Source organism: Dermacentor albipictus, unplaced genomic scaffold (assembly GCF_038994185.2).
Source record: "Dermacentor albipictus isolate Rhodes 1998 colony unplaced genomic scaffold, USDA_Dalb.pri_finalv2 scaffold_20, whole genome shotgun sequence".
NCBI classification, from domain to species: Eukaryota; Metazoa; Arthropoda; class Arachnida; order Ixodida; family Ixodidae; genus Dermacentor; species Dermacentor albipictus.
Window position 1 is genome coordinate 2,372,626 of NW_027225574.1, and position 20,417 is coordinate 2,393,042.

General features: G+C 43.2%; 1 protein-coding gene and 1 long non-coding RNA gene across 2 annotated transcripts in view; one reads left to right on the forward strand and one right to left on the reverse strand.

Moving 5' to 3' along the window:
• LOC139052235 (uncharacterized) overlaps nt 1-6,662 on the forward strand; it is a 24,162-nt gene extending 17,500 nt beyond the window's left edge. The window contains exon 3 of the long non-coding RNA XR_011509800.1: nt 6,524-6,662. This is a non-coding gene — a long non-coding RNA (uncharacterized lncRNA). The remainder of the gene's footprint in view (nt 1-6,523) is intronic.
• Nucleotides 2,134-18,678, reverse strand: LOC139052234 (uncharacterized). Its single transcript, XM_070529330.1, has 3 exons — nt 17,734-18,678; nt 14,628-14,840; nt 2,134-7,027 (listed from the first exon to the last, which is right to left on the reverse strand). Exons 1-3 carry the CDS (start codon nt 17,747-17,749, stop codon nt 6,168-6,170), a joined length of 1,089 nt encoding a protein of 362 aa, XP_070385431.1. The 5' UTR covers nt 17,750-18,678; the 3' UTR covers nt 2,134-6,167.
• Nucleotides 18,679-20,417: the final 1,739 nt, after the last annotated feature.

Consider the following 20,417-nt stretch of genomic DNA (forward strand, 5'->3'; position numbering starts at 1 on the left):
AAATGGCATTGAGTGTTCTTAGGGAAGCATGAAAGAGGAGTCCCACTGCAGTACCTGCCTTTTACATAACTCGTTTTGATGGTGGCAATGCATTGTGTCACTATATTCATTCAGTGCTAACTCATTACCACTGACAGTCATGGTGAGATAGGTTCTGCCGCAATTTTTCACTGATGCTTTGCTCTAAAGAATGTCTGACCTCATCTGAATGAAATGCCCTGTATCTTACGTAGGTATCTCATTACTATTCTTACAGTAAGATGGCAGGTCATATGAAGACACAGGAGACCAAAGTATATGTCTTAAGTGTCAAACATTTGTGTGTTCAGCCAGTCACATAAATGTGTTGCAATAAATACTTTGTTTTATATAGTCAGTCAGCGTCACTTGCATCGTACAAGCAGCACGGTGTATTCAATGCATCGTATCCGTTGAAGAAAAGTTTAGGGAGAGGCAGTAGTGATAAGCTAGTGTCAAGACTGTATGCCGATTCACACATAAGGAAAAAAAGAAATTGTCTCCGCCAAAACTATTTCATACTTGATGCCATTATGTAGGGAACACATCCTCACATGGCTACAGTGTCGATGAAATGCAAAAAGGCTTGTGTACTTAGGTTTAGGTGCACGTTAACACCAGGTAGTAATCAAAATTAACCCAAAACCCACCATTATGGTGCCCCTCATAGCCCCAGTGATGCTTTGGGACGTTAACCCTTTAAGGACGGACGACAAGCTCTGCTTGTCAAATACAAACTTGCAGAACAGATGGACGATGAGACCAGCTCACCCAGCGTATTTCTTTTTTTTTTTTTCGTGCAGGCCTGAAGACAATCTGAGCTTCGACATTATTTTTCACATGGCCTTGCTTTATATGATCATTAGTATCATTTGCACGCAAAGAAAAACTACCCTCTTCGCAAGTTTTCTTCATCTCTCTTCTTCTTTTCTTCCTTCTTTTTTTTTTTTTTTTACTGTGAAATGGTTAAGAGCCCAGCTCCACACATCAATCAACCCACACTTTGGACTTTAGCATGGTTTGTTCCAACACCTGCAAACCGTATTTGCAACTTTTGCACATGCCGTGCTGGCATAGTAACTTTGCTTTGCGCTGTTAAGCCCAAGGGTGCAGGATCAAATTCCAGCCACATTTCAGCGGAGGCAAAACACAAGAACACCCTTGTACCGTGCATTGGATACACATTAAAGAATCCCAGGTGGTCATAATTAATCCCGAGTCCCCTACTACGGCATGCCTCATAATTGCATCATGGTTTTGGCACGTAAAAGTAAAACCTCGCAATTTACGAAGACTTTTGCATCACTTAGCGTGAGTCACTTCTTTTGTTCTGCATCTTTAACACACTTTTAATAGTGAAAGTAAGATGGTAATAAGTAAGATGGTAATTTCTCATTGCAGTGGTGTTGGAGATGGTCGCGAAAAATTCGACAACCATGCTTCAACAAAATACAGTTGAAAGTCAATTTAACGAAGTGATGACCATGCTCAAATTATTTTGTTAAATCGGGAAGTTCGAAAAATTAAGTAAGAAATTTTTCAGTCCTTCGAAATCTAAAATTGTAACGTACCGACACCCAAAAGGTACCACGAATTATATTTGCCGCTAACCCACGCCTGCGCGTGTAAGAAGTCCGCGAGGGGGGCCAAATAACGCCGCCCCTAGCACCATCTGGCACTTAAGAACGCTAGCAACTGTCGAGTCCGCTGTTCCGTGCATGGGTGCGGCATGCAGCCTCCTCAAAATGAAGCTAGGGCCATGACTACGGTGCCAAGATGTTATAACACGAAGGTGTTAGAGTGCACGCTTGAAGAAAAACCCATCCGCATCAAAACTAGAAACAAAACACCGCTTTCCTTACTCATTTATTTCAGGAAAAGCTTTGCTAAATAGGTTTAATACAAGCTAGTTTCAATAATTCGGGTTGATGACAACATTGAACCTTATGGGTACTTGCCGGGGAATTGAAATTTCTTCATTAGATCAGGAACTTCGTAAAATCGGGTTTCGTTAGATCGAGTTTTAACTGTAGATTCTTTTTTTTCCAGAGGCACTTTAGTTTCAATGAGTATTGGTGCGTGCAAGGAGAAACTTGCAAGTCATCACTCAGGACATTGTAAGAGGTGAATTTTTTAATGTCATAAAGGCTTACAGCAATTCATTGAAAATCACTGGAACAACACACAGTGGCAGAAAGTTTTCGGCCGCTATTTCTGCTTGCAAAAAAAAAATCATTCAATCTAATGAGTGCAAATTTATTTACTAAGCTTCCACTAATCTGTGATCAGCAATAAAATTCAGCTGTTCAACATTTGTCACCATTCCACAAAAATATATGTAAAAAAATATTTGTTTATTTCTGACTACCGGTATGTCATAAAGACTAATACAGCTATCTGCCAAAACCAAACAAGTATGAGTATATTCCTGAATGCCCGCTGTACTGCCAACAAATTGTGCGCAATAAAGTGAACAATCATACGAGAGCTTTGCTAACTAGTACATAATGAAAACAATGGCCAAAAAAGCCATAAATGGCATTACAAAGCTAAGCTAACTTTAAGAATTTACAAAAACAAATGTGCACGAAAGCATTTGCAGTGCATAGGTAACTTCAAAAACTGAGAAAAACGTCAATAACATGCCAAAGAGTATTTACAGCACATGGATGAGCGCAAATCAAATGGGGAAGCAAAAAGCATTGCACACAAAATGAGAAAAAAAAGCCAGTAAAGGTTACACAAAATTCATTAAGCTCAAAAGCATGTCACTGTTTCATACCACTTGTGCATTACCATTATTACGTGAAAAATTTCTGAAGCATGATGGTGTGTGCTTGCCTTAATGCTGTTAGGGAGCAAGAGAAAAAAAATTACAAGCACCTTCACTATCCAGAGCATAGATGTAAGCTCCAGGCATTGTGATTTAAGTATTGTATGCACAGCTGCCTTACACATTATTGTTAACAGAGCACAAGTTTTACTGGACAAAACATTAAAAATTTGCTGCAAGCCAGTCTGCACACGAGTTAGTGGCATGCACTGTTTAAGTTTTTTTGTGCCTTGAGAGTCACTGCTGCTGTTTTGCCCTGCAAGGCCAAGACCCAGTCAGGAGACAACTTTCTCCTTTAGTCTTGGCTCGTAGGCAATACAATATATTGCCTGCATAAGTGACTAAATTTCAAAGAAGTACTGACAGATATTTTCCAATTTGTAGATGTATGTACAGTCGCCCAAATCTTTAACTGGTGTGCGGGAGCGGCGACTTTTCCGTGCGTCAGCGCCGTTTGACGGGGCGAGGCTGGAAACAGTCTGAGGCTAAGCGCATGCGGACAAAGCGCGCTCAGCTGGGCCCATCGTCTACTAGGCTGTTTCCAGCCTCGCCGCGTCATACGGCGCTGACGCCCGGAAAAGTCGCCGCTCCCGCACACCAGTTAAAGATTTGGGCGACTGTACAAACACTGCTCACGAGTCACAAGAACCTGCTGTGTCAACATGTGATACAGCTGATAATGCCTCCAATGCTGTGGTTCATTCATTGCAACATCAGGGCACTGAAAATTTTTTCAGCAAGCAAGGTGCCGCTGTGCTCGAACTAAATTGCTGTTCGCTGCTATCACAAGAAATCTTCAGTATGACTTATTGCTACATTAAACTATAGACGCTTCTCACATGGATGAAAGTGCCACACTTTGCAAATATTAAGGTTGGGGAACACCCGTACAATATTTTAATTTGATACTAAAGTCTCGAGATGCCAGACTTGACGTCATCGACAATATTGTGACGTCAACATTTCTCATGTAGTAGTAAGGCTAGTTATGATGGTGATGCTCATTAAAAAATAATAATAATAAACGAGGGTACTGTGGATTTTTTCTGGCTGCACTCGCTCGTGGCAGCTGCAGCAATCGCAGGAATGGAGACAGCCACTGTACTGTCACATCATAATGTATCGACCTCCTCAGTAATAAAACCGGATTCAGTTTTGATAAGCATGATTTATTATAGTAAATTAGGGTGTTCTCACGCTTGCTAATACTTTTCGTAACCTTTAAAGCGTTTGCACTTTCATCTAAGGAAAAAAAATGAAAAAGAAAACATTAAAAAAAAAGTAATGTCAGTACCCCTTTAACAGCAGGTGATAAAATTGGAAACCAAATTGTCCTAAAGCAAAATTATTGTCACTTAAGCTATCGTCTGAAATGCAGTCAGACACTGTGAGCTACAAAGGACAAGATTTTTCATTGTGCAAGAGGTGGAGTACAATTGATGCAAGTGAAAGCCAAGCAAGAGCCTGTGGAAGGAAGGCATCACAAATAATCCCCGATCTCATAAGTGTGATCATAGTACCAACAAGATCATTATACGCACTGTGGACTGCGGGACTGCCTGTGGCATGCAGAAGTGCCAAGTAGTGCCACCCAAGTATGTGGAAGCTGGTAGGGAGACCAGCGGCAAAGATGCATTGAAGGGGTGACATCCAGCATCACATTGAATGGCCTTTTAAGTGCAGCTAGATGCATTGTGGCTCTGTGGCAATTATTTCAGTAGTGTAGACTGAATGATAGCTAGGGTTTTGTGTTTTTGAAGGCATTTATATTAAAATTGGAGGGCTGGTCAAAGTTTATATTTCGACAAAAAAAAAATCATGGTTGTTGCTGATCTTTCATTGTGCCCATAAATTCGAAAAGAGCGAGAAGAATAAGGGCAACCAAGGGGTTCCTTTTCATTTGAAGCCAAGTAACAACCATATGAGGCTCTCATTACCTGTTGGCTTATGTATAGTTGTTACTTGACTGTAAATTGAAAGTACTATAGCTCCTTATTTCATTTACGAGGCTTAACAAGTTTCAAGATGGTCAATGCACAGGCACATGGCATGTAAAACATGTTCATAATAATTTGTGCAAATTATTTCATCACTGTGCATATGGGGAAGCCTATATAATAAAGAGTAGACACTCTCTCTGATACCACCATTTTCCTTCCCTGCTTGAACAGCTTGAGGCTGGCTTGCAGTCACATCATATACGTTTCTGTGACATCCCATTAGTCCCTGCTCTGGATGCGGCCACTGAATTTACAGCAACGTAATAAATCTCAATGTTACATGTACCTTTTTTTATAATATAGTAGCAGGCATAAATGTTATTGAAAAATAAACTCAACAAGCAGAAAAGGTTGTGCGTTTTCCAGCACTGATGCAAGTTCCAATATCTGCAACTAGCAGATGCTCATGGCGTACTCTGCTGTTCTTGAAGGAAGTAATACAACCGGCAACCACTCGCAGCATTTACTTTTGCCTTTGATGAAGATGATGACTCTACATGTTGAGTTGATGCATTTGCGTGTTTTCTGAGCAGCATAACTCCCATAGCCATTTATTGCACGTGAGACTTGTTTGTTGGAAACAAGACGGCTTAACTTTGTTTACAGGAACTCGCCATGTCATGACAAGAAGTGAAGGAGGCTTTTGGCCGTGAAAGAGACAGAAAAGAGAAAAAAAGACAGGAAAGAACACAGGTTACTGTAAGTGCTCATATGGGCTCGCACCCCTCAGATGAACGGACTGCTTTGCTCAATCATTCTCAAATGCTGAAACTCAACACTTCAGGTATTCCACAATTCTCCTGGCTAAATATTACGTAACAAATTTTCATGCTCCACGTAGCTACAGGCACCCTTAAAAAACATCTTCCTTCAATGCACACATAAAGAAATGCTACAGATTACAGTGATGTCTTTTTGTGCAGCCTGTATATGCTATGACTGGTTTCAACTCTGGCACTGGGTTCTGTCTAATAAATGAATAGTAATATTACTATATATACTGCCCTAGGTGTTTGTACAGCAATGTGCGTTCAAGTGACAAAAGTTGATTTAGCACCAGGTTAAAAAAAACTGTTCACACAACTCAAGATCAACACCATGAATTTAGTTGCCCCCCCCCCAATAAATTCACGCCTGTAGAATTTTCGCAACAAACGCCTTTTCAGAATGTATCAAACTTATTCTTCATAACCCACCAAGCTCCTGCGGTGCAAACATTGATTGCTTCAACCCCATATACCTATCGAAACAGAGCACATTTAGTTGGAGCACACACGTGTAACAGCACAGCCAAGAGGATGGAACCCACCACCTTCCTACTCCCACATAGGAGCCACATTCTGGAGCATGTGGTGCTTTGCATCCACATACTCTAGGAATCGGCTGCCCAATCGGGCACAGATCTCTGCGAGTGCTCGGCTGTCAGCCTCTGCTTCGTGCGCTGAAGGCATCTTTGTTCCCACAACACGCTCATAAACACTTCCAAGGCTGAACCTCACTTTTCTCTTACTCTTTGCCGAATGGCAACTGCCATTAGTGCTTGGCACTGTCGCAGTGCCATATGAGGCCAGGCCATTGCTTTCTTTGTGTAGCTTTGAGGAAGTAGCTTTGTTTCCATTCACAAGTGCCCTGTTTATTGTCGACATTGATGGGGCATTACTGCCATTTGCAGGAGCAGCATCTGGAAAATCAAGTCTCCGCACCACTGATTGGTGAAAACACTGTCCAGTCTCTTCACGTCTCTTTTTTGCCAAAGGTGGAACGCCATGAGATGCTGAACCTTTATTCTGTGGTGTCCACTCCATTGGCCTCTCCGGAGGCTGGGACAGTAGCTCCTCGTCACTGTCATTCACAGACATAACATCTGCAGCTTCGAAGGCTTCCCAAAAATCCTTACCAAGCTTACCCAGTGCCGTCACCTCAGTCACCTCCTGAAGGTCGGCAGCATCACCCAAGATCTCGCGGAATGCTGGCAGGGAGTCGCAGCAGAAGAAAGCTGTCAGGTCGATGCCGGGAGAGGCATGCTTCAGCTCGGCTCGCAGCAGCGGAAAGTCAAACTTGTCGCCATTGTGCGCCACAAGACAGATGGGCGGTTGCAGGGTGTACATGAACTTCTCCAAAACGAGGGCTGCTTCCCCAAAGGATGGGCACCACTGCAGCTCCCAGTTGTCCAGACCTGAAAGGGCAAGCAAGGCAGTTCGAGACAAATGTGAACTGAATTTCCGTGTCTTGTCACAGATCGTGAGACAGTCACAATCTGAGACAGCCTTTATTTTTCCTAGGCCCACTTGTATTCTATTAGCTGTTGCAGCTTGTGTCATGAAATATTTCAACCCTTTAGTAACAGCTCCAGCATGAGCTAACACTGGTGAATCTCACTCACACCATCAGTTAAAGCCACCAGGTGAACATTTATATGTGGCTTGTGCTCCAGTTCCTTATCTTTAGTGTCTGTAGGGAAATGATAAACTATATGGAACAACTAGGATTAAATGTGCAACATTCGCTATGTGCAGACAGTTCACACACACATGTGATAAACTGTAATAGTATGGTACATGCTCAGGAGACATGCACCCAGTGGGGCTAGCATGTTTATGACATAATAATAATACAGTGTTATGCATTTGTCCCACACATGCAAAGCTCACTATTTTTGAGGCACATGCAATGGTGAATTTCGCTTAATAGGTTCTAAAATAAAATCTGCACTATAAGAAGGCTCATAATTTTAATATGAACTGGTAGCAAGCATTAATTGCATGCTTGATGCCATACAATATACTCTAGCCAGTCTTCGTCCCAATTCTTTAAAACCACACTGCGAAACAAAAAACTAAAAAGACAAAGACAATGCAGAAAGACCACTTGTGCTAGTCTGGGTCATGTCTTTGTTTCATCTTTGCCCTCTTCTGTGTGCTGTGATTTTTTTATTCTCCTCTGCTGCTTTAAAGCTTCTCACTAAGTACCCTTCACAGCTGTGTCATTCTGCAGAACCACAGAAATAAATTTTTGTGATATACTGCACACACAGAAAGATAGTGTGCGAACAAAGGTGGCATACGGCATCTGAAACCCACACAAGAGAATCCTCTCAAATAATTTCAAGTCAACCACTGGCATTTCCAATGTTAAAATCACTTTCAAATGAACAGTAGACACATACTGTGTCAATGATACAGAGCCTAGCAGGGCATAATTCAGAAGCTGCACTACAAAATGTTACCTGAATGGCTGGCATTTTTGACTGTCCACACTAGGAATTCTTGTTCTCCACATTGGGATGGGTGACACTTCAGCTAAATAACCGTGCTAAGCTGACCACCATGGCATATACAGGCAGAAATATCCTTCAGCAGAGGTGTGGATGTGTTTCAGGTGGCGTCGCACTCTTGAAGAGAGAGGTATGGAGCCGTAAGCCCAGTTAACTTCTTCCATCACCTGAAGCACCCCTGGCAGACATCCATGTTTAAAATTTGCAGAATTCCAAAGTACCACATAATGCACAAGTTGTAAGGCTCTTACTGCAGCTGCCAGTGTGCAGACAGGCATGATGCAATAAAATCGAATTTGTTTGGTCAAGCCATGTGCATCATTTTGTAACTTCTGTACATGTACGGTATGACAGCACATGGTTGCAACATGGGGGAAGAGGTGACAAGCCTAAGCTGAATGGCATCATCAGCAATTATCTGAGGAGGGATGAGAAAGTTTGCGTTCTAGCATACGGTGTGGTGGTTAACCAAAGATGGAAACAGCAGAGTGGTGAAGGCAAGAGGGCCAAGGAACGAAATTTAGTGCAAAGCAAGAGGAATGTCAAGCACTCTCCAAGAACTTCATGGCACCTTAGACTATGCCCAGAGCAAAGCCCTTCCCTTCTCTCACCAAAGAATTTGAGCAGTATGTAATGCAGGATTGATTCCGATATGTGTGTGACTACTTGTGGTTGTACAAGTTAACAATGTGAATGTCTAGCAATATGTTGGTGTGAGTGGTCAATGTCACAGCGTTAGCCAATACACAGTAGTTAATCATGGTTGTAGCGGGAGAATAAGAATAACAGTGTTTATTGCAATGCAGCGATCGAGTCACAGTACAGACCTGTCAGCCAGGGTTAATGCTGTAATTTCTCCATGCAATAAAAGTAGCCCATCTTTTTCCACAATTTCCATTTGTGTTTTAGGCTTTACAACAGCACTGCTTATAAGATGAGTCCTCTTCTAGTTTGAGGATCATTCCACCAACTTACTTTTATTTGCTTGCTTGCTTTTTCATTGATTCATTCTATTATCACATTATCTTACAGGCACTGAAGCACCAAAGTATATCAAAATAATCAGCTCACAGCAAAACATAACAGCTTCAATGTGACAGAATTCAAGTTTGATAAAATAACAAAAGATGCTATACCCTGTTGCAAAAAAAAAAAAGATAAGTCTTTTCAGCTGAAGTCTCTGTAACCTCACAGGAAAAGTGGTGCAGCTCGATAATTTGTGACACAAAATCACATGTGGCAATTAGCATGCCAGAAATGAACAGGCACATGAATCTGCAGAATTTAATTAAGAGGTGTGTTATGCTCATGTATGAGAATATCAATACCGCACATGTTGTATCTTACAATTCTCATATCACATAACAGTGCACCAGTGCACTTCAAGCATAGAGCTGTATTCCACTCATTTTTCACATGCTTGGCACTGGGAAAACAGAAAGGAGGCACAATCACAGAATACAAGAATGGTATACAGGCACAACAACAACTGGGAGAATACTGTCATCACAACAACACATAAGTGGAATTCATCTGGTTCACCACAGGCATGGACTAAGATGGAATTGAATGTGTGGTGTTTAGTGGTGCAAGGGCCAGGTCTGGCCAAAGAGCACCATGCCAGTGTTAATGAGTTCGCAGTGGAGTGACGAGTTCTATGAGGTTGATGTGGCATGGCTGTAAAGGAGCCTAAAAATGGTTGCTGTAAATTGCGTAAAATCTACTTGTAGTAAAATTATGGCAATGACTAATGACTTGTACTATGAGCATTAAAATGCATTGCAAAAGAATGATGTAATATACAAAATACGTAAGATGCTAACATTGGCTAGAGCACTACTACCTCACCGGAGCCCTTGAAACACAGGGGCCTGGAGGCATGTGCTATACAAAACAACTATCACACTGGCATTCTCTGGAAATAGGATACGCTATGAAACTATTGGTCTTATACCATGTAGGACAACACCATTCAAGAAAGCGAGGACTGCTTTGGTCTTAAAAAGCGGTTCTTTACCAAGGAACTAAGCCGGATTAAAAGGGACACAATAGCATCATGCAAGAGGAAAATGTTTCTTCCTCTCTCTTTCGGCTTCCCGACACTCCAGAAAGACATGGAGGACGGTCAGCCTGTCACCATATCTACCACAGGTTGGAGGCTCGTTACCAGTCAACAGAAAGTTATGAGCGCCAAATGTGTGTCCTATTCTGAGTCAAGTGAATAGGACATCTGTTCTTCATGTTTTCGTAGTTGGGGACCAAAAACCTAACTTCGGCTTAATCACATGGAGCTTATTGCTCGTTTCAGCATCCCACAAGCGTTGCCAGTGGCTTTGCAGTTTGTTTCGTAGGAAAGACTTCATGTCTGTGGCAGGAGCAGAACGAATACCCTGCGATGCTATTGATTAGGCAATTTCATCGGCAAGCACATTACCCTCGATTCCTCTGTGGCCAAGAACCCAGCATATTACTACATGTCTATGAGATAAATAAATGTTGCACAAAAGTGAGTAAAGTTCAATCAAAACAGGATTTGTATGCTTTTGTAAAGGCATTAAAGCTTTTACAAGACTAACGAGTCTGTGAATATTATTGCTCTCTCAAGGACCAAGATGGAATGTGCAGGATGAGGTGATAACACTTGCAATGTGGAACTTCTCTACTATTTCGAGAGTGAATGTCACAGTTCCGTATTGCCTGGTCACCTTTTTGCGTAGAAGTCGCCCCGACTAAAGTGTACCAAGGTTTTCATTTTTAGCGCGACAGCATTAAGGGCCCTGTGTCGCATAAAATCCGGTGTCGGCATTGGCGGAGTTGTCCATGAGCAAACATTTCTATATATTTCAACATATGTATATAGCATGCCTTGATGTATGACATACGGTATATGTGGCTTATATTGCCACACCATTCTATCACTAAAGTTGCTCATACCTTGTCTTGAATTCTTGACAAAGTTATTCCTCAGAATTTTGAGAATGACAGCCCACAAACAAATGTCATGAAACAAAACACTGACAGTGCATGCTTTTTATGTTAAATCTTCTCACACTTAAATATCGAAAGTGCAAAACAATAATAGAAACCTGAAAATTATGCAGTTTTTCTGGCGCAGCTGTGCATTACCTCCGGGATCGGCCCTCGCAAGAAGCCACATTTCTACCAGAAAGCTCGCCTTCGTGCATAGTGTTTGCCGCCACCATTTGCCGGTAAACATTACGGTTACATTAGCTGAAGTTGCCAGGTAGCACGAGAAGCAGTCGTGAATCTTTTAATGCTATCACGTTCCACTCTTAAAGGCGAAGCTTAAGCGTCCTCCAAACGTTTTTCATTTTCCACTACTAATATGATGTTGCATTTCTTCTTCATTTATACAAGTGTATGTACTGCATTTAATTTATGCCTCTTATTTAGCTTTGTTACAACTGCTTGCTGTGCTTTTGTTAATGTTATAGAATTCATTGATGTTCCCCACTATGTCTTTAGGTGTCAGAAATTCTATACCATATTCTTTTTTATTAAGGACTGTGTAGCAGAAAGCATGCCCATTCGTCAGCAATTTATATGCAGAGTAACCAGCCACAATAGCCCAGTGGCCACAGCATAGCACTGGTCAGCTCAAGGTTGCGGGTGCAATCCAGGCTACCGCGGCTGCATTTTGATGGGGCCAAAGTGCAAAAATGCTCATGTACTTCAATTTAGGTGCACATTAAGGAAGCCCAGGTGGTCAAAATTAGTCAACTACAGCATGCCTCATTAATCAGATCACGCTTTTGGCACACTAAAGGCTCAGATTTTAATTAATTCACTTTGGTACCTTAAAGACCCCTTGATAGGGGTATTACATAAGGGGTGGGAGTACATCACTACATTGAGCACACAAACAACAAGAGAAAGAAAGGAAAATGTATATGAGCTAAGTGTTAAACATAACTACAAGTATATAGACCCAAATTATACAAACTAAAAGTCCACAAGCAGATAAGTATGTTAACATAAGCCACAGTTACTCTGTGAAAAGTGCGCAGCTGCACTCTGGCGCTGTACGCACCTACTTCTCACAAACAATGTAGGAATTGTAACTATGCCCTTCCATACAAGTATACCGTATTGTCAGTGACAATCTAAGAGGGTAGTGGCAAATGTACTGCTACCTAACTTGAAGGTAACTTGTGCAGACGTGCCAGCCAATTATGAATGCTCATTGCCATTTATCTGCCAAATTTTTTTCTGTGAAGTTTACAAATTCAGCTTCTAAGATTTCACGACTGTTTCTTCAAAGCATTATGAAAAGTTAATTGTGTATGCAAAAACGTTTTGCTCGTCTTCCGATTCTGAAGGAACATAAGAGGAGTGCCTCGAGCAAGTTCCTGAAGCAGGCCAAATTGTCAACAGCAAAGTCACTCAAAAAATTTCGGTGACCTAAGAACAGTTTGTTGGTTGCCAGTTTGTGCTGTTCAAAGCTTGCTGCTGCTTGCATGCTGTGTCTAAAGGTAAATCATTATTTATGAAGTGCGTATACTATATGCCACAAAAGGTGTGTACTCGGGGCCAACTATCTTTTTTAAGCTGCACTGCCCCCCCCCCCCCCATCTCCTGCTTTCCCGTGTTGTGTCCAAAGAATTTTTTACTCATTTTACGGCTCACAGGTTGGCAGATGTGTTTCTATGATGCAAAAGGGGTGGCAAACTCTCAGAAACTAGGTAGCCTTAGAGTGCAGAGCAGCTGCAGTATGGTTTTGTTGTTGAAGCTCGTACTGAATTCTTAGGTTGTCACCGATTACATAGTATGTACATGCTAAATCATTGCGAGTTTTCTTCACCAAATGAAGCTACTTCTAGAAACATGACACCTGATTCCCATCCTGTAATGAAAGTGTATTATGTATGCAGTCAACCTGTCTGCGATTCTTTGTCAGTGGCCGTCGCTACGCATGGCTTGACTGAGCACATATGGGGCCCGCATGCCCCATTATCTTGGAGGTAATCTATGACATGTGCAAATGCCGGGTGAGGCGAGATGGCTGGTGGTTTGATGCGCACTGTCTTCCCACATAATCTCCAAGTTTCAAAGACATGTTGCAGCTAGAGGGAGCATGACGTGTTCACTCCCCACTGCCAGTGCCCTTCATTGCTCCAGCGTTGTGACAGTGAGTGTTTGTGGTCATTAAGTGATAGTATCTGCATGTCTGCCTATGTGCACATGACACCATGATTGTTAATGTAATTAGTAAGGAAACATTTACTCTAATTTATTCAACCGATAAAAAACTACAGATCTTACTTTATATACTTGTATAAAACATTGCAATCGCTGTACCTGTGCCTTTCCAGGTGAAGTATGACTCTTTTATTTTCATGCTCACAAACAGCTTCGGTGTTGCTTAGTGTGCTGGTGCTGATGTCGGCTGATTGGTAAAAAAAAAAATACAACAATAATTCAGCTCCACCGAAAAAAAAAAAGACTCGTTCGTGGTGAAAGGCGAAACAAAGAATGTATCATAATGCACGCCTAGTCACATGCTGAAGGAGTCGCATTTAGACGATAGAAGGGTGGAGATCTTCAACATAATTTGCAACTTGGTGAACATCCGATCTGAGATATGACTTCATTCTGCTAAAATTACAGTGCAATAAAAAAAAAGGTGACACCGGTCTTTTTTGGTCCTAGTTCTGCCAACTATGCTTTGCACTATGTCAGTGGAACTAGTGCATGCTTAGCGCAGATGCCATTATCTTCTGCTTTTTTGTAGAGAACAGCACAAATGGGCTGTCTTTGGGTCAGTCCTCTCAATCTCTTTGATCAATATTTGGGGGGTTTGCCACAAAGAATATGTGGTAGTACATAGTAGCAGTAAACTTTACTTTGTCCGACATAGGGTTTACGGAGGAGGGGAGCGGGACGTTGTCCTCTTCTTCCTCAGATGGTGGCCAGGCTTTGCACTTTGGGGCTGCATGTGTTGATTTGATGCTGCTTTAATTTTTTTACTACACATGCCTCATTAGAGACTGCACTGCTCAGCTCAGACAAGGCATATGTCATCAAAAAATTAAAGCAGCATCAAATCAACACATGCACCCCTTTGTAGTGCAAGTACTGCAGCAATGAGTGTGCGCATTCTTTTGTTCGTTATCCAACGAGTATAGTCCTGTGGAACATGAGGCTCGAGTTTAGCCTCCTTAAGCATTTTGCACCTGATATCCTCCACTTTCAGTCCTTTTTGACAAGCTTCCTAGTCCATGTGCCAGCACTTCTTCCCACAGCCTGACTGTGCACAAGAATCTGGCATACATTCAAGTAATCTGCGACAGAGGCATCGTGCACTTTGTGAGACATCTTTGCAACCATCAGAACAGTATTTTGCCATGGTGATGGGTTAGTGAGTTGGTTCACTCCAAAGCCTTGGTTGGAGTGAACTGACTTGGCAAAAAAAAACGAAGTGGCACGAGTGGGTCCCCAAGCTAAAGTAGAACCCTGTAGAAAAGAGGGTAAAGGACCTCACCGCTGATTTGAGCAGCCTCCACCGTAACGGCACTCTGTGGCTGCACGCAAAGAGTGAGTTTATGCAGGCAGCGCAGTGGAACCTGCAGAAGCTTCCGTGGCACAGCAACCAGCGACAGCTCAGTCACGTTCACCTTGCGCCGTGGCATATACTCTGGTAGGCCGGTTGTCTCAAAGTCCAAAAATACCAGGGTCTCAATTTGTCGCGGCTGCCCTGCACCACAAAAGTAACAAAAGTCAGTGCTGAAGACTTGCAGGCAACCAGACTGCTTAAAATAAAAACACTTTGATTGTTAAAGGGATACTGAAGCAAAACTTTAAATCAGTTTAGACGGATAAAGCATTCTTTGACAACTCTGTTGTCATTAATCTCAAAATAGTGGGTTGATTATTAGAAGAGAACACGAAGGTGAAAGCTTCAGTTCTTGAATTTCACGTCAAATCCCCAACACCGGTACTTCACTGTGACATCACGAATTTCGAAGTATCTTTTTCGTATTTAGGCTGCATTGGCCCAGCAAAAGTTCCCGAAACTCACCATGTTCAACCTATGGCTCCTTTAGAACACATTGTAGTCTATCTTTACCACTAAATAAATAAATAAGTCCTAGAAAATGCTGTCACAATCCATGGTGTAACAGCGAGTACATCATGGAGGTGTTGCCACCTGTCTTTTGTTGCTGCACTTTTTCTGGCTTGCCAAGCATCTTATCGTGGTAAGAGTGGTGTTTTTGATATTGTAGAAGGGTAATTTACTGATACAGAAGAAATCATTTTTGTCTTGAGCAAATTTTGGTTATATGCTGGAAGTTGTTACGTGCCCTCTAAAGAGTGTTCTACCACAAGATTTTTCCAAATTAGTTCATTAATAGCAGAGATAGAAATATTTAAAGTGCTGCGAATCCATGATTTCTGGAGGCAAGCGTCACCGCCAGCATGCACTCTTTCCATTTGCCCTGTTTAGCCTCCAAACGCATCATTTCAGGAGGTGAGCATCATCGCCAACATACACTGTTTCCACTTGCCCCGTTTAGCTTCCGCAAGCGAAATTCCTTCCTTGCGTCCTCCCATACCGGAGCCGAAGGATCTCGCGATGAATACATCACGGGCCCTGCCTTTCTACAGTGAAGCTGTATGTGACTAGGATCCTGGGATGTCTTCGCCTCCGTCGACAGACAATTCAACCAATCACTGCAGAAGGCGTGCGCCACTGGGCACCGGCTGTGCATGGGAAAGAAAAAGAATCGGAAAGCTCACCTTTGCGCATAGCGTTCGCCACAAGCAACTTTCATAAGTAAGAGAAGAACTCGCCTAGCAACTTATTTCATTTGTGTTGTGATAGCGCTTTGGAAAGGCTGCGCATAGGACTACTGAAGAGCAGCATAAACACAATGAGTGGCGATGGGAACAGCAATATCATTGTGCAGATCAGCGTCATGCTCAGGCTAGCCAGGACGCAGTGATTCCTGGCCAAAGCTTGCCAAGCATAGTTAGGATGCCTGAAGAGCAGCATGAATATGATGATCAGTGAAAGGAACAGCAATGTCGATATGCACAACGGCGTCGTGCTCAGGCTCAGCAGGACGCAGTTCAAGGCTACGTCACATTGGTCTATAGGATCAGGTGATATGACAGCTTTGCTGGCCAACCACCTCAACAGCATGGATTGGAGCCCAGTTTTTTTTTCCTCTCTCGCATTTTTGCTGAGTGGCGAAATTTCGGTGACGGTCTCGGGCACAAATTGTTTCGTCTGTCTCGTTTCACACCGCTGCCGACTTTGCGAGCTCTGCACAAGAACACCTGATTAGCGGTATAAGCCAGTACCACAATCACAAGCACTGAGGCAGACACAACAGGATGAAAGAGCATGATCGCGGCGCTGCAACACAGTAAAAAACAACATAGTTTCGTACTCTGCGCATGTAGCTGCACGACGTGGGAACAAGCCGAGGCTTTGATTTCCCTATTCCCATCACCTTACAATGTTATAATAAAATGATTTCACCAAAAAGCTGAGAAGTGGAGAACATACATGCACAATATATCGCAATGCACAATTAGTCGTTAGCTCAATAATTTATATTGAGAGGCTTTCATACATTGGCGTTTCTTGATCAGATCTCTCGTCTCCTGCGATAGCTTACTGGTATACTGTCTAACGGAGTTACCACCGACTTCTATGGCACACTCCTTAATGATGCCCACAAGATTGTCGTTCATTGCTTCAACACTAAAGTCCTCTCCCTGAGTTAAAGCCGAATACCTGTTCTGTAGCTTGATCTGGAATTCCTCTATTTTCCCTCTTACCGCTAACTCATTGATTGACTTCTTATGAAGAAACTGGTACATAAGAAGCCGATCAATGAGTTAGCAGTATCACCAGTACAGTACAATCAACAGTGCTGAAGCACAAGTTTCAAGATTTCAATCACCAAAATGTGCGCCACAGAATAAAAGTACTTTTGTGTGGGATCAAACTGCATGGAACGCCAATGCTTATCGCATTTCCAGGATGCCTGCAGGGTCACGCCTCAATAGCTGTTATAAACGACTAGGGTTTATTAAAATTTTAGCACGTGCCTTAAGGCGACTATATACATAAAAAGTTTAGTGAGTAAGATTTCTTTTTACATGTACACTCTAAGGAAATTTGTATATATAAGGAGCAAATGTCGATCGCCTTTCTGTGTGATTTATATTTAGATAGGGATTTCAGGTGTGCGATTAAAATTGGCGACATCATTCAAAAGACACTGCGCATTTGTCTGGCGCAAAGACTCATCTCAGGTTTCTGTCTAGCCTTGGCTGTGACTTGTCCTCTGAAGCCCTGTCCTGTTGGGTGGCGTCATCGATTCCAGAAGCTTGTAACTGCGTAGCCTTGATGAGTGTTGAAACGAAATGAGCAGCCAACAGTTTTATTTGCACGCGTACTTATAAAAAAGTATCATCATCTGCTCTGAATCTTGCGTCGTCGGCACACATCGCGATGCACTGAAATGTCGAAGAATGGCCAGGTGTACAGCACGTTTGCTGTTATCAGGCAAGCATCGTAAGGCCATTCGCAGGGCCCTCAAACAGCCCTCAATGAAACTGGTGATCGGACATACCCGGCGGCCTGTCCATGACGGCTGTGGTCGACGACGTCCGTTTCTATGCCGCTCGTGTCCAGCGCGGGGGTTCGTCCACGTGCTCAAAGCAGCGTTGAGGTCTGTCTGCGACGATCTCACCCGTTGCCACTCCCCCAGCCTTCCGCACGCTTTACGTACGGCCGCGCGCGCGCAACCCCAGCCCTCGGAGTTCCATCGCGTGCGCTTCGCGACCGAGCACGATACAACAGGTGGACACACCGCTTCGCTGTCACCGCGTTAAGGGGCTCGCATAGAATGATTACCGTGCATCGAAGCCCCGTTACCGACGCTGCAACAACCAACGCATTGGGGCGGCCATGTTGTTTACGCCTAATCGCGTTGACGTCGGCGACGCGCGCTGATTTGCCGACTTGCTGCTTCCGCTCCGTAGTCCGCAGCCGTTCGCCGCTGCAAGTTTCCAGAAGGAGCCGGCGATGAGCACGGCAACAGCGGACGTAGGCAAGCGTAACAAGGTGTTGCAACTGTGTGAATGATCGATTGCTCTTCATAACGAACTACAGTTTTATGTTGGTTGGGACAATTGGTTTGGATCAAACCGCAGGGTGCAAGACGGATGTATTCAACCGCACGTATGCGCACGTTGCGACCGGCTGCAGCGCGAAATACAAAATTCGTGGGGTATGGAATTTTGGCAAGAAACTAATTTCAGGAGGCTAATGCCGTACCCGCACTTTTTCTCATTGATTTACAGCGTGTGGGCCTCATTCGAGGCACGCCGGCGTCGGCAGTTCGCGTCTGACGAAAGGGAACACCGTTTATGAACAATGGCCAGAAAAGGGAGGGGCAGCTCGCCGTGACGTCTTAGATTTTGGCGGCGACTGCTAACTCTTGGTTAGTTATTTACCGGTAAAACTTGACTACGCTGTGTGCTAAGTGAGCCAAGGCCAGAATACGGCAAGTTTCGGGACCATTAACTAATTCAACGAGGTCCAACCAGAAAAATAAAATACTTCAAAATCCGTGACGTCACCCTGATGCGCCGGCGTTGAGGTGTCGAGGCAAAATTAAATAAAGAAAGAACTTTGACTTTCATTTGCTCTTCTAGTAATCAACCTAATATCGCGAAATTAACAGCAGTAGGGTTCTCAAGAAAAACTTTATCAATCCAAACTTATTGATGTTGAATTCCAATGGCAGATCCAGATCAAGTTTTTCTGCTCTGTATGGAGCAATCCTATCCCAATGGCAGAATGGGAGCGTGAGCTGTGTGTTCCAATGGCAGATTGGGACCAGCCGCTGATCCCGGATTGCTCCGTGGAGCAAAAAGTATTTGCTCCACCGAAATCGGCAGATTTGACCGGAAGTCCTCGTGACGTACTTCCTTCACCCGCCTCTGCTTCCTGTCACGGTCGCCTGTTTCCGGTCGCTGGCAGCTATTAGCCCCGAGAACGAACACGAGCGGCGCTGCGAGCGCCGCTCGCGTGACGTCAGGGCACGGACTCGCGCCTGTCGTCTGCTACAGTTCGGGCGTTGTCCGGGCGCTTTCTGCGGTGTTTTCGTTTGTTCGACCTCGTTCTCTCTGCTAGTATACTTATGGTGGTCGTCTCAAATATATTTTTACGACGTCTTCCTTTGCGAACATTTATTCAAAGAGCTAATTTCTTAGACAACAATGCAGCTCTCGAAGGCAACGCTACAGTGCCAGCCGAAGCGACGCAGACCAGCCCATTGCGGGTTTTGCATGCGCGGATAGACAATCGCAAAAGCATAGCCTATAGGAATCCAGTTATGATACCATACCTGCCGTGGTGCAACAAGTATGTCACAATATATGTCACAAAGCTGGCTATATATGACTTCTACAGCAGTTACGTTGATTTTATTCCGCTAAAATAGGTTTGCTCACGACGAGTAGTTCATGGTATAATATCGAATTTTTGCATTTCCTCACAGAAACGCTCGGCAGTAGCACGGGGACTTAACTAATACTGGAGCTTAGATTCTACACGCCTCACTTGCTTCTTTAACTGCCTGTCAACATTAGGCGGTTCTTCACGTGTTTATTTTTTTTTAAGCGGCGGAAATTTGAAGTAAAGTTAATAAAGGCTTGCAGCTATTTACAGAGTACAAATAGGAATGTACCAATATATATTTCCTTTTCCGTGTTACACGTTCAACTCACCTCTTTAGGGCGCGTTTGTTAATGATTAATAATGTAAGTTATGTTCCTCTTTTTTTGTCTATATTACCAAGTGTATATTATTTATTTATTTCAATTCCGTAGTGTGTTTTGCATTGTTATTGTGGAAATATTTCACTGTTCTTTCATATATTGTATAACTGCAATGTTTTATGGCCACTATATAAATGTCGCTTGATGGTTACCCCATGCAGCCATATTGTACCTAAGGGGGTGAGGTTACCTCAAGCCGCGTCTGTGCGACTTTTTTTCCTCATCCACCTCCACTTACCACTCCTCTGTACATGTGTGTGTGTAAATGGAAATTAATAAATCAAATCAAACTCACTTGAGAAATTTACTGGTGCTTGCTGCTTGAGGAATATACATGACGAATCTGTTTGGCGAACTGACACAGGCTGCTCGGCCCAATTTTTTTAGTGAAGTATGCCTGCTGGACCGCATAGCTGCAGCCAGAAAGAAGTCGAAGCGTCAATGATTAGTAGTATGGGACATATTGAAG